The sequence below is a fragment of the Eurypyga helias genome, unplaced genomic scaffold (genome assembly GCF_000690775.1).
Source record: "Eurypyga helias isolate BGI_N326 unplaced genomic scaffold, ASM69077v1 scaffold17845, whole genome shotgun sequence".
NCBI lineage: Eukaryota > Metazoa > Chordata > Aves > Eurypygiformes > Eurypygidae > Eurypyga > Eurypyga helias.
Genome location: NW_010249871.1, coordinates 89,272 through 106,060, shown reverse-complemented (window position 1 = coordinate 106,060; position 16,789 = coordinate 89,272). Strand labels below are relative to the sequence as shown.

The 16,789-nt window shown below is 40.3% G+C and overlaps 1 protein-coding gene across 1 annotated transcript in view; it reads left to right on the top strand.

Annotated features, from left to right (window-relative positions):
- Positions 1-16,789, top strand: part of LDB3 (LIM domain binding 3) — a 71,497-nt gene that overhangs the window by 17,277 nt on the left and 37,431 nt on the right. The window contains exon 2 of the mRNA XM_010151521.1: positions 12,922-13,073. Within this exon, the coding sequence (XP_010149823.1) occupies positions 12,922-13,073 (152 nt within the window). The remainder of the gene's footprint in view (positions 1-12,921; positions 13,074-16,789) is intronic.

Here is a 16,789-nt window from a genome sequence, read left to right as displayed (position 1 = left end):
AGTTTATAATAAAAATAGCTTAAACTTTATTTTCTTTGTTAATATCAACACAGTTCAAATGATGGGTTAACAAAATGGTGTATTATAATATTACCATCCACTGTGGAAGAACCTGTGCTATGGATTGACAAATACTGTGTCTGTAGCTTGTGCAAAATCATACAGATCCCTCAACTTCTCTGGCATGTTACATAGTATGACTGGATTTGAGTGTGTGCACTATCGACACTTGGATGATGGTTCCCAGATGATTGTTATATGTATTACATAAAGCTATGTGATAGGGAAACAAAAGGTGTTTTAAGAAGGGAAGGAAAAAACTTGCTTTCTTAGTATCAATTCATGTTTATCTCAAAAGTATCTGTAGTCATCCCTTCTTCCCACTCAGGGTAGTGTACAACTCTGGAATCTGAAATCAAATCTATCCTAAATCCATTATATGTTTGGTTTCTGTTTTATTTTTTAAATGGGTCTCCATGCTTCACAGGTTTGTCCTGACAATTGGTTGCTTAAGGGAACTACAGATAAATGTGGATGGATCCTTTTGTTCCTATGGACCATTCTCCTGACTCAGCCATTGACATGGGCTTGTCTGCATTTTGCCAACACAGGCACCTTCAAACCTTAATTTCTGTGATTTAGGTTTGTATGTCATTCAAAAGATTGCCAAGATGGTGTGCTTTGAGTGTTCACATTACATTCTGGTGGAGAAAAAGACTGTGTGGCACGAAGAGGAGGGTGTGCTACACATACAGGACACAGGACAGAAGTAAAACAGACCAGGCTCTCCATGATCCCTAGTTTTACTTCCATATTCCTAAAACCAACGAACATTAATGTAAATCTCTAGGGGAGATGGAAAGGCTTGTAGAACCCTATTGTAAATTAAAGATATGTGCTCCAAATGTTATTTGTGAAGAAATCATTGATATTTGGCCTAAGATGAAAATGCCAGCTTTGATAGGTTACCGCCAGGCAGCTAAGCAGTCATTTGCAGTGCTGCAAAGCAGTTAACAGGGAAACTGAAACACTTGGGTTTGCACTGAAGAGAAAAACTCTGTGCTAAGTAATGTGGAATTGGGACCACAAAATTTTTGCTGGACTAAATCTTTTTCTAATGTGCTGACAGACAAGATGGAAAAATACCGTCCCAAGAGGTGGAAGTTCTCTGGCCCTCCAAGCAAACAGGCTGGTGTCATAGAAGGAGTATGCAAATTAAATTCATTTTTTGCAAGAGACTACTAGATTCATTAGCTTCCACAACAGCTTGAATCACACCTTACGTGGGGAGGGTACTTGTAATCATGCTGCTCCAAAAGCTGTTCATCCTGGAGCAGTTCTGTGTTTTGCTCTTCCTTCTTTAGAAGGATTTAACTACCTTTGATATGCTGACTTTCAGTTCTCCATTCTGGTTTTTTTTCTGAGGTCTGATTATCAGTGTACCTACTAATACAAGCACAAGTGTACCTACTAATGGCACACTGATAAAGCATAAATAGCACACGGCCTTCTTATCAGTCTTTACATAAGATGGGCATGACTTTGTGTCACATCTGAGTTGCAGCCAGCCCAAGCTCAGCTTGACAGCCTAGTGCTTTTTTTCTCTGAACTATCGCATTGCACATTCTTGCAGGGCCATGCATGATAAAAAAGGATAAGGGGCCTCCATGGAGTCGTGACCGACACCTTATTGTCTGTGGAGCTTTCACCTCTGCACTATCACTGCAAATCTCTTCACAGAGGCTGCTACAGATGCGAGAATTATTATTGCCTAGAGTGCAGGGCAGAGGAGTGTAGAGCTTGAAATCCATGCTTACATGTCAATTCTGTTTGCTTGCGATATTCACACAGCAGTGGAGTTAGGTGAGAAGGTGTTATATGTTTTGAAGTAGAGAGTGAAGACTTGTTCTTCTCTGACACAGCCAAAATATTGTAAAATAAGTTTTGTCTTTTTCTGATGTCTCAGTCCTCCTTTTTTTCTATTTATAATTTTATTAAGAACTCATTTTGATATCTGGATGATTTCTTTATACCAGTCTTCTATATCATTTGCCCAAAGCACTGCTTGATGTCTTGTCACTCTGTGAAACGTGTTGATTCTTTATTTGCAATACCTTTATTATCCTGAGGCCCTAAACCAGGGGAAGTCTGGGCCCCATCATGCTGGGCACAGTTCATATGTGGAAGATAGACTTCAGTGCCTCACTGTTTAAAACCAGAGAATCTCCTGAAATTTCTGGTGTATCTTCAGCAGAGAAGACAGATAGCTAGATTCATCTAAGCTTATATTTACATTTTCTCTGTGTGGTTGATGCATGTGTTTTTAGAATCAGCCGCTCTTTATACTTAATATTTCTCCCTGCAGCCTCAGAAGTCTCTCTGATTTGATAATAAGATTTTGCTGGTAAAATGCTATTTCCAGTAGTGATTGAATGTTAAGACAGAATAATAGGAGTCTTCTTCTAGTTCTGATTTTGAATAGCTGTTGAAGAATAGCATCATTATGAAATTGTTGTTGTCTAGATATAGAAGGTTAATGTCACAGTGGAATAGAAATTACTTATTTGAATGTATGTTGGACTGGGTATCACCCAGAAGAGATTTCTTCTGAGGATTTTCTGTAGGAGACACACAAGAAATGGAACCAGAAGGTAGAGGGTGAATTTCTTTCAAGCCTGGAAATGATACAGAAAGACAGAGGAAGGCCGTTCAGAAGAAAATGCCTGTCACCAGCTGAGAGAACCAGATGGACATAATCTGTGGTACTATTTAAAATATGTCTAGTAGAGGTTTGGGAGCATCTTTGGACTTTATGAAAATGCATATGTTGCTTCCATATCATATACATATGTGATCTTACAGTGTCTTGAAGAGCTGTATAAATCTATAAATAGAAGACCCATGCTTGGATAAAGAGAGATTACTAATATAGCTCCATTTGGCACTTCTCTCTGCCCCAGGAATCTCCCCAGCTGCCCAGTAACCATCGAAGCGTTCTTGATTTTCATTTATTTCCACTTCTTGGTATCTGAATTAAAAGCCTCCTGTTGTTAAATAGGTGCATATTCACTCAGAAATGTTTTCTGCTGCTGTTGCATTTGGCATAGGCTTGATGTGGAGCACATCAAAGTTCCATATCTGACAGTTAATAAATATTTTCTCTGCAAACATGATTCATGAGACTAAGCAATGTTATTGATGCTGTGAGAGAAGGAAGGACGAAAAAAAGGGAAAGGATGAAAAATAAAAACTGGGGTGGGTGGTAGGCAGTCATCCGCTGAGTAATCCACTGATTTAAGAGGGTGTAGTGAAACTTGGCCAAGATCAAACTCTGACAACATATTGAAACTCCCAAAACGCCTACAGATTTTGTTTGCACATGGGTGTACAGCTCTCAAAAATATTACTGTAAATATAACTGCCTAGAACAGAGAACTTTCCTAATTCAATCAGTCATAATTCTGGCTGTATCTGAGATTTGCATATTGGTATTAGGGAATACGTCCATGTTCTTTAAAGACATTTTTGCTTTATGTAGTCCAAAATGTCACTTTATCTAGCTGTTCAGATGATTGTTTGATATGAAAATAGAGTGATGAATCTCATTGTCCTGCAGTTTAGCGAAGTCCTCATTGGAAATCAAAGTGGAAGGTTAATCTTTTTTCTACATGTTCCTTTCATTCCTCATTTGTATCAGGCGGAATCCCTAATAAAGTAACTGTCATATTTTGCCATCCACACAATTCATTGTTTAGCTATTCACTTAGTGCCAGATGAAGGAAAAAAGACAAATGGGGCACAGAAAGGCAAACCGTCTTAGACTTTCTGAAATGTTTTTTTGATCAAACAACACCTTTCCTCCTGCCTCTTCCATACCAGTTATTTTGGCATGCCTCACTGCAGAAGTTAGTGTCTAACACAGCCAAGGAAAATACTCTTAAGCCAAAATCTGAACTTGATTGCATTTCTTCCATGAGCTTAAATAGATGTCCTGTGAACATTTATTCCACAGCAAAATATACAACTAGATTATCATAATGCATGTATTTACCCTGGACCAGGCAAGGAAAATTCCTAAGTTGGACATGCAGAATTTTGAAAGTTAGTGTGGCTGGGTGTGTAGCTCATTACAACCTCTGCTTCCACTGCTTTTGAGAAAAACATCTGCAGGTATCAAGGAAGGAATGAAAGCTTTGAAATGGAAGTGAAGCACCCTGCAGAATAATTCTGTTAGGGCCAAGCTACGTGTAAGTTACAGAGCTTGATGATCCATAGGAGCTGTGCTGTGAATCAAGGATGAATGAATATCTTAAACTGAGAATCAGAACCACAGTTACCTAGATAAAGCCTAGCTAAATACACAAAGCAGGCTCAGGATGATTTTCATACATAACTTACACACCTATCCTTTGTTACCTGAGAACATACATTAGGTACGGAGGTGTAAGCCATTTTTACAATCTACCCTACACTTCTAAACCACTGATCAGGCTGCCAACTTGTAGAAATCTTTGAGATTCACTGTTACTTTCTTTCCAGGTATAATTAATTGCCTGAAAGAAATAGGAATGTGCAGGGGAGTGAGAGTTGGAGGAGAACATGTAGACAGCATGCTTCATACACATGTGCACACTGCATAACTCCTCAGGGAATTCAAAACCTGTTGTTAGAGACCACAGATCAGCTTGTCCCCAGTGGAGTGCTTCTTGGGGCATCTAGAAGCCTGCTGGATGAATGCTGTCAAAGTAGGCAATACACCTGGTGTTACTGCTGGCAAGGGGTCCAAATGTCAACCTCCTCCCAACAGTAAGTTCTTCTGTGAATGTCAAAAAGCTGCCGATTTCCCTATTGTGGAGGTAGTTCTGTTTTTCTGACAGTGAGTACTGGGAATATGCTGCTGAGCGGAATGATTAGGTAAACATGCCGTACCATTTTAGGGAACTCTAGAGGGACTCGGAGCTTGGATTTTCCCTCTGGAAAAAAAAAAAAAAAAACAAACAGCAAAAACAAACCACAGTAGCTTATCCAAAGATAATTGAGTTTGCTTGAACTGTGCGCTCTGCTGAATTAGGAATTGTGAGATCAGGCTCTTGCCTTTATCTGGAATGGAAATTCCCCAAGAAGAGCTTTCCTTGTCATGATTGGGAATTTTTGAGTCCAAAACTTGGGCATAAACTTCGAAGACATGGTGTGATGAAGGTGAGTGGCATTGTTGGATCTTTGAACACAGGTCAGTTTAAATGAAGAGCCATCCACCGTCGGCTAATTAATCTTAACTACCTCAGGTCATTCATTTCCTAAAGCTCTTTCTAAATAACCTGCTTCTAAATCAGCTTACGGCTTTTCAAATGTATGGCACGTTCTTGTTAAAACCTTACTTCAGTGCACCTTTCTTGATGTTGTGCTTTCTTAATTTGGCAGTGTTTCCAGTTGTACATTTCAGGATGTGCTGTGTCATAAACAACATTGATGTTTAAGGAAGGCTGTTTGTAAATCTTCAGAACATTGTATCTTTGTCTTTTGTGTAATGTTTTGTAAGAGACACTTCAGATTCTCCCTAGGAAATGTTGCAGGTGAGGAAGGGAAGCTGATGAAGCACTACTCTGTGGAGAAAGACTTGTTAGTTCAGGTTACCTTTGTATGTAGCACACCTTTTGTCTGACCTAAAATAACACAAGCTTGTGCACCCTAGGTTAACAGAGGAGCCACTCTGTCAGGGTTCACTTGGCTGTTTCATCACAAGTTTGATGGTGGCTTGGAGAGAGAAGTCAGAAAGGTCAACTGTTACAGTTACCAAATCTGCCCATGTTGCATCAGTCGTTGAACAAAAATCACTGTATCTTTCACAATAAATGATACTTTTTTCCAACTTATTCATTAGATTTTTTTTTTTATTTTGAGTCTGGAATAGCCTTTAGCTATGGACAGTACTAGTATGTTAAAATGTTTTGTTTCTGTTATTTCATTTCTAATACTTCATTTTGTCTGTAAACAGGAAGCCATTCTAAAGTCACATAAAAACTTTATTGTAGAGTATATGGAAAATAGTATATGGGAAAAAGTCAGAAACCACATTTTGGAAACTTCTCAGCTTAATACTGCTGTGTGCTCTGAAGCCACTGTGAGATGTGTGGGTAGGTACTCAGCTACATTTATGCAATAGGGGATTATGAAGCTAGTGGATGTAAAATTCACTTAGAGTTAACAGTTACAGGAAAAATCCTCAGTCTCTACAACTTCCCTTGCTTTCTGGAACATCCAGTAGTTTATGTACTTGTTAAATGCGTCAAAACAGTATTTTACCTGCTACAACTGTAAATTTCCAAGGATCCTGCTGGGAAACCTGGCAGGATGTCATGTAATGCACTAAACATGATACAGCATATTACAGGAGAAATTTGCATTGCACTTTCTCTGGGGAACTTTGCTTCTGTTCTTTTTTTATTCACTTGGATCTTGAAAGGAGTTTTTCACTCTGAAGTTTGAAGCCTGTACTTTTGTTTATTCTCTCAGAGAGCATGGGTGAATGCTATAGGTACGAAACAGTTATTCTTCTGGATAAGAAGCGTGTTTAATGAGTAATCAATGCTATGTGGTGGTTGGCTGATGCTGGGCCATCCAGTTGAAACAGATTCACATTGAAACCTTTGATGCAAAAGTAACGGCGTGATACCGAGAGTAGTTCCTGCAAATTTAGTTCTGATTGAACATCTCTGTCACTCTGGATGTGCGCTGCATTTATTCTTTTATACAGATACATTTGTGTGTGTAGTATGCTGTGCTATAGCATCTGTAGGCAAAGCATGGGGTCGAACACTACGTACTTCTGGGTTAGACACAGGACTGCCATTTGCTGTGTCAAACTGGCAGCTTGTGTTTTAGTGATCAGAGGAAGAATTACTGCCCTGGTGTTCTGGTGGCCATTTCTTTGTGGAAAGAAAAAGAACACAATGAACAAAGATTAAATGTGCAACAAATGCACATTTAAAGAACAGTTCAATGTAAGCCTGCATCAATGTAATAAGCACCCTAATTTACAAACACAGAAGAGCAGAAGAGTCACATCACTCAAATCTGTGCTGGAACATAGAGACTTAAAGTCAAAGTTATTTTGAGTTGCTTAATATCAGAAGTGGCTGCAGACCACTAACTGCCAAACTAAAACTCTCAGTATTGTCTCAAATGCCCTTTTAGTCGGGCCTTATTGTAGCTGAACTGATCAAAAGCCCTTCAGACTTACAGAGCTGAAATGCATTAAGCAGAATGAACTTAAAAAAAAAAAAAAAAGAAAATCTTCCCGTAGTGGCCAATAGCAGAAGACATGAACCCTTCAGTTTATTGATAATGCTTGTAAGGGGAGACAGGTTGTGTTTGTATGAGGTCAAAAACTGCACAGAATGTAGAAATCAAGAAACTGATGGCTGTGAAAATGCAAAAGGGCATATTGGTAACTGAGATCTGTCTACTTGAAACACAAAGAAACATCCACCTCATAAAACTGCCTTAAAATTAATTAAAATTTGAAAAAGAGAAGCAGGGAAGAGGAAAGGGAACCAAGAAACTTGGCAGTTCTGATCCTTCAAGCACCTACATGCTGAGTGTAACTTCCCTACAAGGAGTTGTCCTGTGGAAGCTGACAATCTCACACACATGGGGCTGCCAGAATACTAAAGATCAGTACCTCAGTTGTATTCTCAGTTCTGATTTGCATTATGGTTATTAAGGACTTACATAGTAAAGAAGAACTTACCCAGCTGTTCCTTAAAAGCTGTTGTCGTAACAAAACAATCAAAGTCTGTCATTCTATGACTCACCTCTCCGCTTCCATTTCATTTCTGCAAGATACATCGCACGCACCCTCTCGGCACAGTCGTGATGCTAACTGAGAGTACGCTGAATAGGTCTTACAGCTATTTTTAGATGAAGACTGGGAGAAGAGAGATTACCATCAGTCATACCGTACAAGATTTAGGGAGCTGCGTAGTCTTCTAGCAGTGCCAACACATCCCATTAAAAAGTCACATCCACATTTGTACTGTGATCTGTACAGTTGATGTGCATAGGCCAGTGGTGCTTCTGACAGGCTAAGCTGCAAACTCCAAAATACCTCTTCTTTTTTTTTTTTAACAAAGGATTTAGATTTTTTTATTCTGATAGTGTGGCAGGGACAGAAGCATTTGTGCTCACTCTCAAAAAATCTCCCAGAGCCTTGCCTAGGGCAATCTCCTAAGCATTGCCTATATCATTCCTTTCATTTCCCAGCTGAAAATCTTTTACGTGTGGCTTATTTTCATCACCTGGGTCTATTTATCATGGCAAGAAGGGCTAGCTGTCTGCCTTCTTCCTTGAAAAGCCTATATATTGTGCATGAGCAGCAGCCTTGTAAAGGTATTAAGTGGAAGGAAGGTTTGTGTTGTTAACTGAGGTGTTGTTCAGTGTGGCCTGACTGAGGTAAGCAGGGTAGCTCAAGTGCCCATAACCCTTCTGCTCCGGCAGTACGGGTTTCAGCACGGGGTGTCCTGACTTGTAAGTGCTTGTCTGGCTGTCCCACAAAACCTGTGTGCTGCTGTGACATCGTGGCTCCTGGTACCCGAGAGAGGTAGATTAAAGCTATTTTGGGTGTTCGCACATGTATTGCAATCTCCCTTCCTAACTACAGATGAAGCATAGCCTGAGAGGCCACTTCAGAGTATCTCTGCAGCTTGCCAGCTCTGCTCTGTTTAATGTAAATGGAAGCTCTTCAAGGTGTCAGTGGCATATTTTGCAAATGCCGTGAGTGTTCATTTCAGGCTGGTTTTGTTGTCTCATTAAAAACAACAGAAAGGAGGAGGGGAAAAAAAATAGCCTGTTAGTAAATTGAAAGCAATAAGAGATACTATTAAAAAATGGTAGCTGCAAAAAGGGAGTTTTCTTTAGGTTTGGGTAGTGATGCACGCAAGGACTTTTCCAGTTTTCTACACTCCTCTGTCTTTACGTTCAATTGGTATTGCTCAGCAATCCCATCTGACACCAAAATGTATAAACTCCATCATCAAAGACGGTGGGATGTTTGCTCTATGGTGCAGGTTATGTAGGTGGCATCTCTCTTTGTTCCTGTTTTATGCCTTCTTGCACTGTGCAGAATGAAATGGTGAATCTCTGACTGATGACTTACCTCAGCGGGATTTATTTCTTTTCTTTGCTCTTGTCCAAAATTGTCTTCCGCTTTGTAAGAAAACCTATGATTTTCCCTTTGGAGCTGTTTCACATTTATTGTGGGTACAGGGATGGGATGTAACTCATTTAGGAAACAATAATGCCAATTTCCTCAATTAACTTGTTTACAGTGGGAGAGGAGCTCATGTCTCCAGTCTGGAGATAACTACTCTGGTTCGTATGGGCATTCAGCAGTTCGGTGTAACTGCTCTGCGGTGGGTCTGTCCTCCTTTCAGTGGATTGTGCTCCAGTGCATGCAACAGAGAAGCTTTGCTTCCCCACTCCCAAGCCTTGTGAGCCTCAGTGTTTGGAAAGCCTATGAAGGTTTGTTGGAAGTATCTATATGAAAACCCACTTGCAAAAATTTGAGAGAGAGATAAATGTTGTTTTCTCTGTAACAGAAACACGTTTTATTTTCTAATGGTCATTAGTGTCTGTCCATTCCTTTTCTTTACTAGTGTATTATAGTCCCTGGTAACTGGCAGCTTAGGTCCTTGCTGGTTTCTGGCCTTTCTTACTATCTAAAGAACATGATGTTTTAATATTTGCTTGTATCTCAGAGATCCTGAAAAGGAAGGTGTATTCATCCCCAGTGCATTAGCACATTTCTAGAGTTAGTGATTACTTGATTCTCTGAAACATTATTCTTAAATGAGAAATGCATAGATTGTTGATTTGGGGGCTGGGGTCAGGAAAGGGTCAGGCATAGCTCAAGTCCTGGAAAAAGAAGAGGCCCTGGCTAATGCTGCGAGCTCCCACATTAACACTCTCAGTTGTATATGCCTCCCTACGTATTTTTGTCTGCTCTGTAAATTAGGGGTTCCTTAGGGTAGGAGAGCTGTGTCCATCCATCTGTTCATACAGTCATTCTCATTAATATTTCAAACCTCAGCCACTCAAATGCTGCCTGATCCCTTTCTCTCCCCCTTTGGAGTGTGGCTGGGGGGGCTTGGATGGGAACACTTGCTGTTCTCAAGGTGGTGCAGCAGCTGCACGTTGCACGCTGCCTCCCAAGACCCCGCTGTAGTGTTTACTCCGAACACTGTGTGGGCTTCGTTTCTCAGTGCACAGCTGTCACTGTCCTACTATGTATTTACCCAGTATACAGCTCTGCTCACAACAGAACGTAGTAAGAATTCTCTGTAGTACATTGAAGGCAACATGTGATACTGTCAGCCTGCCCACTTGCTTTGAGATGGGAATACTGGAAGTCAGATGTCTGTCTGCAGGGTAGGTGAGGGCTGAAAATTCACATCTCTAAAGCAGCAAGCGTTCCTCTGCTTTTCTGGGAGATGTGAAAGATGCTTGGCTTTCCAGGATGAAGTCTTTGCTTGGGCTTGGGGCGCTAAAGAAATACTGTTAAAATTAGACCTTGCTGTCAGTGGTACCCTGGATTGGATTTGGTGCATCAACTGACAGAAGTAGCTGTACCTTGAATCTCTGGTGGACATTTCACTGTAGCCTTAAATAACGGCCTTTGCAACACCTGGCATCTGAAAGCTATGCTCTAATCCAGAGCAAGTGAGTTAAGACTATTACAAATGTTTTCTGAAATAGTTCTGTTAGGCTTTGCCCAGAGAGGTTTCAAGAAAAAAACATTGGTGGTCAAATTGAAAAATTTATACTTTAGCTAGACAACACTATATTTCTCTACTTTTGTTGATAGAAGAGATGCTGCAATGAGAACAAAATAGAATTTACTATGTAGACAGATCTGGATTTGTGGTCTAATTTCATGGGTTAATTAACATTCAACCTTCATTTAAAAATATTAAAAAAATAAATTAGAAAACAATCCCTAAACATTTCACAAAGACACAGTGAGATAATTTCTGTTTGTGATTATATTTAATAAATTTTTAGTAGACCAGAGACAAATTTTCAAAGGAGAATACCAACAGATAAACACTTTGCATTCCATTCCTTTCTGCTGGTTCTTTAAAAATGGGAACAAGATAGTCTTGAATATGCCTTGACACTTCAGATCTGGCTGCCCTGTATCTCCATCTGTACACTGGCATTTTGTCCCTAACAATTACTGACTGTTCTCAAGGTCTGCTCTAGATGCACCCTGTGGGTTCACTTGAAAGTCTCATAGAGAAGTCTGTTAGCTTCTAACTGAAATGAGTATGATTTTGTACTTTGATTTGAATATTTTACTAAGATTATAATTCCACACTTTAATAATGCCTTCTATATAAAGCCTTATGGAATCAAATAATCTACATAGCGTGCTCTTAACTAGTGGGAAGACGGGGGGAAGAAGTAGTTCTTTCCTGATACTTATTATCGTTCTGAATTACAGATACAATTACCTAGATGGATCTCATATTCTTGTGAGTCTTACTGGCTATGAAGATAGGATCAGCTGAATTTTAGACATAAAGTGCTGGAGCTCGTAGTAGAAGAGCACAAACAAGTAGGCTAGGGAGTTGTTTTGGAAGGACATTTTTGTTTTGAGTATGTACATATTTATAAGTGTTTTCAGGTCATATTAGGCAAGGCAGGTTAAGGAATTTCACTTGATGCTTGATGAGGAAAAGTACTGATTTGGATTTTGATTTCCTTAGGAATGTAACTTCATGGTTTCAGCCTGACTGAATTCTCAGGGGAATTTTGCCTCATAATCAGACACCTTTTTCTTTTATGTTCACTGAAGGAATAGAGTTGTTGACTGCAGCCTTTGTTGTAGCATTTTAGATCATCCTTGGGGTTTTTTTAGGAGTGAGGAATGTAAGGAAGTGAGTACCTGAAAATAAGAGCAAAGGTCTATAACTTATGTCCATACCTCTGTCTGTCCAGAGTGCTAAGAGCAGAGGTCTACTCTGATGTGCTCACTAAAATTTGTCTGGCTGATGGCATATGAAGGCTCTTCTGTTTTAGCTGGAGTCAAGTTTCATAAGCAGCTGTAACATATCAGTGTCATCCAGATGCATGCTGAGAGGGCTGTGCAAAACTGAGGTCAGGATACTGTCCATTTGGAAAAGATGCAGTCCACAGGTATCTGGAGCTAACAAAACATGATGCCGTAGGGAGTGACCAGATTTTCTGAACTGTCATCTCAGTGGTTGGGTTTTTAGTTGAAGCACTGTGGCTTCTGGTTTCTAGAAGTGCTGATCTGCCTTTGGAGTGTCAGGTCCAACAGGTTGATGAGGTCATCTCAGGTATGTAGTGATCTGTCTTGGTAATGGAGCCGTAGTTGTAGGTGGGTTGGGGTTAAGCGGAATGATTTCCTATATAGCTCGCTGTGAAAGCAGCAAAGCGTGTCCAAGGCCCCTCACATGCATTCATTTTCCATCCACTCAATATAATGAATTAATTTGAGGAAAAATGGGTTTTAGGAGGAAAAATACAATAAAATTGTGCAGCAGTTAGTGGTTTATTGGTTTTCTGCTCTTGAGTAATATCGCTATATACTATTCCAATATAAATAATGAGAACTATCCCCCTGAGGAGGAGATAATAGGTAGTAAGGGAGCCACTACATTGGGCTTATCCTCTCAAAAGGGCAGTAATGACAAGTAGACATTGTCCTGGACCTTTGCAGGTATGTGAGTTAACTGTGATTTTGTTTGATTTCCATAAATTGTGTTGTTCCACCTGTACAATAGTAACAGCTATTGCTGTATCTTTTCCTCATTATAATTCTAGGCAAATTGTGTGTGTTTTGTGCACAGAATTACTTACTCTGTTACGACTTTTTCTTTCCTTTCTGTTCCCACGCAGATCACCCCTGGCAGCAAAGCAGCACAGTCGCAGATGAACCAAGGGGACCTTGTGGTAGCCATTGATGGAGTCAACACTGACAGCATGACCCACTTAGAGGCCCAAAACAAGATCAAGTCAGCCAGCCACAACTTGAGCCTCACTCTTCAGAAGTATGTTGATATAGGTTTAAGGCATTCCATTCCTAAGGGCATCCTATGAAACCTGTGAAACGACCAAAAGTGTTTTATCTTGGCCTGTTAGATGTATTTGAAGTGTTCATGGCACAGGTATGAGGTGGAAACCCAGAATGTGCTCTGATTCTTGTAGGAATCAGCATGGATTCTTATAGAAATCAGTGTAGTTGATGTGCTACGTGAGTGTATCTGTGTTGAATTTAGCCCATTGAATACAGGTGTAATCCCATGTCATTCAGGCTTCTGTTAAAAAATAAATCCAACAGTGACGGTTTTTTTGCTTATTCCCATGTGCACAAAGCACAGTTTTGAACAACTATTTTTGAAATGACTACAGTAACAAGTGTTATGAGTGCCTGGGAGGAACCTGTCATTCACAGGGTGGATAGTCACAGCAGGCTGAGAATTGGTGTTAATGGTCTGACACCTGCGAGTTGCAGAGTGGCCTCTCTGCATCTGACAGCATGAGAAAGATGTAGTCTGAGTGCAGGAAAGGAAGTCAGTAGAACATGGAGAGGGCAGACATTCTCACAGAGGTGTGATAGAAGTTGTCTTGCCATTGGGAACACAAAATCTCTTCACATAACAGGTCTCTTAACTTTTCCTGCTTAACACTGCTTGCCTGTTAGGCACCTTGCTCTCAAGTCAGATAACTTTGCGCGGAGATCTTCTGTAATAGTGGCATTAATATTTAAAGCCACATAATTACATAAAGCAAAGTGACTGCTATTTTTATTGCATTGTGGAGAAGAGAATTTTTACGTGGGCTAGGCAAAGAACTGGTCTAGAGAGCAGGTTGTGATGCTGATGTACAATTTCTGAGAATATACCAGAAAATGGATGTGCAGTAAAGCTAAGCAGTATAAGGAATGACTAACACATAAGGGAAAAAGATCTTTAGCTGAGGTTTCCAAGACAGACCGGGGCACTCTAAATCAAAACTAATGTCCTACATGGCTGTGTAACTTCCAGGTTTGTCTTTAAGTGGGCGTTCCAGATAACGTATGCAACAACTACACAAAGTAAAGATATGCTAAAAAAATTGCAACCTATTTGTTAGCTTCTGTGAGAACACTGGGTAGACTTACATTTCCTGGAAATGTAGAATTTGTATATTTCCTGGAAAGGAGTGTAAATTAAAGCTCTTCAGATGTTCCAGATTTTATCAAAGAAAAATCTTGGAGATTTTACCCAAACATCTAGCTGTTTGCGTGAATGCCAGGGAGGCAGGGAGGTACATGGAGTAATTCCTGCCACCTCGCATGATGTGCGTGTCTGCCGCTAGCGTGCTTAGGCAAGTTAGTCAGCCAAAATTAAACAGACACCAGGAGTCTAATCCTGAATGTGCTGAAATGGGCTTTATATTGGAAGCAAGTAGAAAATTGTCTTCCAAAGTTGCTGAAGGGAGATGGGCACTATCTTGATGCGTGTAGTTGAATTCTTGAATGCTTGTTCTAATGAATGCTAGTGATATTATGAATATATGTATGACGTCTTTAAAAAATATATTTACACTGTTCTGGATTATTTTGTATTTGGAAGTTAAGGAAAATCCTTTCTGATAATTTATGTTACGACTTCTGTCTGCTGCTCTATTGGTTCCTTGTGTTTTTACATTGAGAGAAAATGTTTAGTGTGCCTTGGCTTGTTGCACATTTGGAGTTATATTTTCCTGAATATTGGACCTGAAAAGTGATTCAGTGGCTGCCTCTATGGTCTGGCATTTAAAACTACAAAGCATTACATCTCCTTCCACACAGAGGAAGGGTTCCCAAATCTGTGACTGACAAAACCAGATGATCCTAATACATGTCACAGATGAAAGTCACTTAAAACAGTAATTTTGATCAAGTGTTGGCAGGGATATTTCATGTGAGTGATTGTTGTGCTTTTGCACTTGCTGACCTCTGAAGTTGAACACCAGCGGCTCTAGTGGCCACATCATTAAAAAAAGGTGTTTTGCAGCATCCCAGACAAGTTATTTATTGTTTAGTGATTGAAGAAATTGTTAGTTTTTCTTAAAGTTTTTTAAAGCTAAAGCTTTATTTGTTGTGGTATATGCTATTCTTTGTCCACATAATTCTGGTGGAAGTATCATTATTTATTGCTTTCTTGCTCTATCTAGTGTTTCTTTTATTTTTTTAAGGCATTCCAAAAACAGTAGTATGTGATTCTGATGATCAACTTATGTGGATAATGAACAGCCAAAGTAAGCAGTAATGGAGCGTTCCACAGACGGAAATATTGTTGCAGAGATAATAGATGTAGATGAGTTAAGATTGGTTTTGAAAAGAAGAAAAATGGCATGAAGTGATATGAAATACTCTTAGGCACAAATAGGTCAGACAGCTTCTTTGTTAGCCAGTAAAAAGTTTCACAGATGATGCTTTTGCTCTAAACTTACACAATTCATAGAATCTTCACTTCAGTATGACAGTTGCTTTTTGATATGTGCTGTTATTTCAGACTGATGACCCATTCAGCCTCACTAGAGTTCTGTGGAGAAAAACAAAAGACAAAGACTGAAAAGTAATTATTTTTTAGTAGTGTTGTTTCTTAGATGATGAGGACCTGTTCAAGAAGTTGTGCTCAGAGGTGTTAAGGTGTGGTTCACTTTGCACAATTCAGTATTTATACAAGCTAAATCTTATCAGCATGTGATCCCAGCCAAATGATATAGGACCCTATCAAAGATCCACTATCCCAGTGTCGTAAACTTTTGGGAAGTTAGATTAAATTTCACCTTGAAAAAGCATTTTTCCTAGGCACGAATGGGTTTATTTGCCTAAGTACAATAAGATTGTGGCAGTTTAGTCGCCTGCCCAAAATTTACAAGAAAATACACTTTTTTTTTATTCAACAATAGTAATTTTTCAGATTGTATTGGTGCAAAAAAAATAGGTAACATGGAAAAGATGGGAGCAGTCACTAGTAATAGTAATTTTCAGCCAAATAAGAACAAAACAGGAGAAAAGCAAAATCTCCTGGGACTTGGTTACCAGGAAAATCACTGTCCTAAGAGATCATTGTAATTGTTAGACATGGCTTGCAACAACAAAACTGGAGTGCAGTGTTCCACTACAGTGGACCATGCAGGAGGACCTGGACAGGCTGGAGAGGTGGGCCTGTGCCAACTGCATGAAGTTCAAGAAGGCCAAGTGCAAGGTCCTGCACCTGGGTCAGGGCAATCCTAAGCACAAGTACAGGCTGGGTGGAGAGTGGAGCGAGAGCAGCTCCGAGAAGGACTGGGGGGTACTGGTGGATGAAAAGCTGGACATGAGCCGGCAGTGTGCGCTGGCAGCCGCGAAATCCCGTTGTATCCTGGGCTGTATCCAGAGCAATGTGGCCAGCCGGTCAAGGGAGGGGATTCTCCCCCTGTACTCTGCTCTGGTGGGACCTCACCTGAAGTCCTGAATCAACCTCTGGGGTCCCCAACGTAAGATGGCCATCAGCCGGTTGGAGTGAGTCCAGAGGAGGTCACGAAGATGCTCAGAGGGCTGGAGCCCCTCTGCTATGGGGACAGGCTGAGAGAATTGGGCTTGTTCAGCCTGGAGAAGAGAAGGCTCCAGGGAGACCTTATTGCAGCCTTCCAGTACCTGAAGGGGCCACAAGGAGGCTGGGGGGGGGCTTTTTACAAGGGCCTGTGGTGACAGGACAAGGGGTAACGGGTTTAAATTGAAAGTGGGGACGTT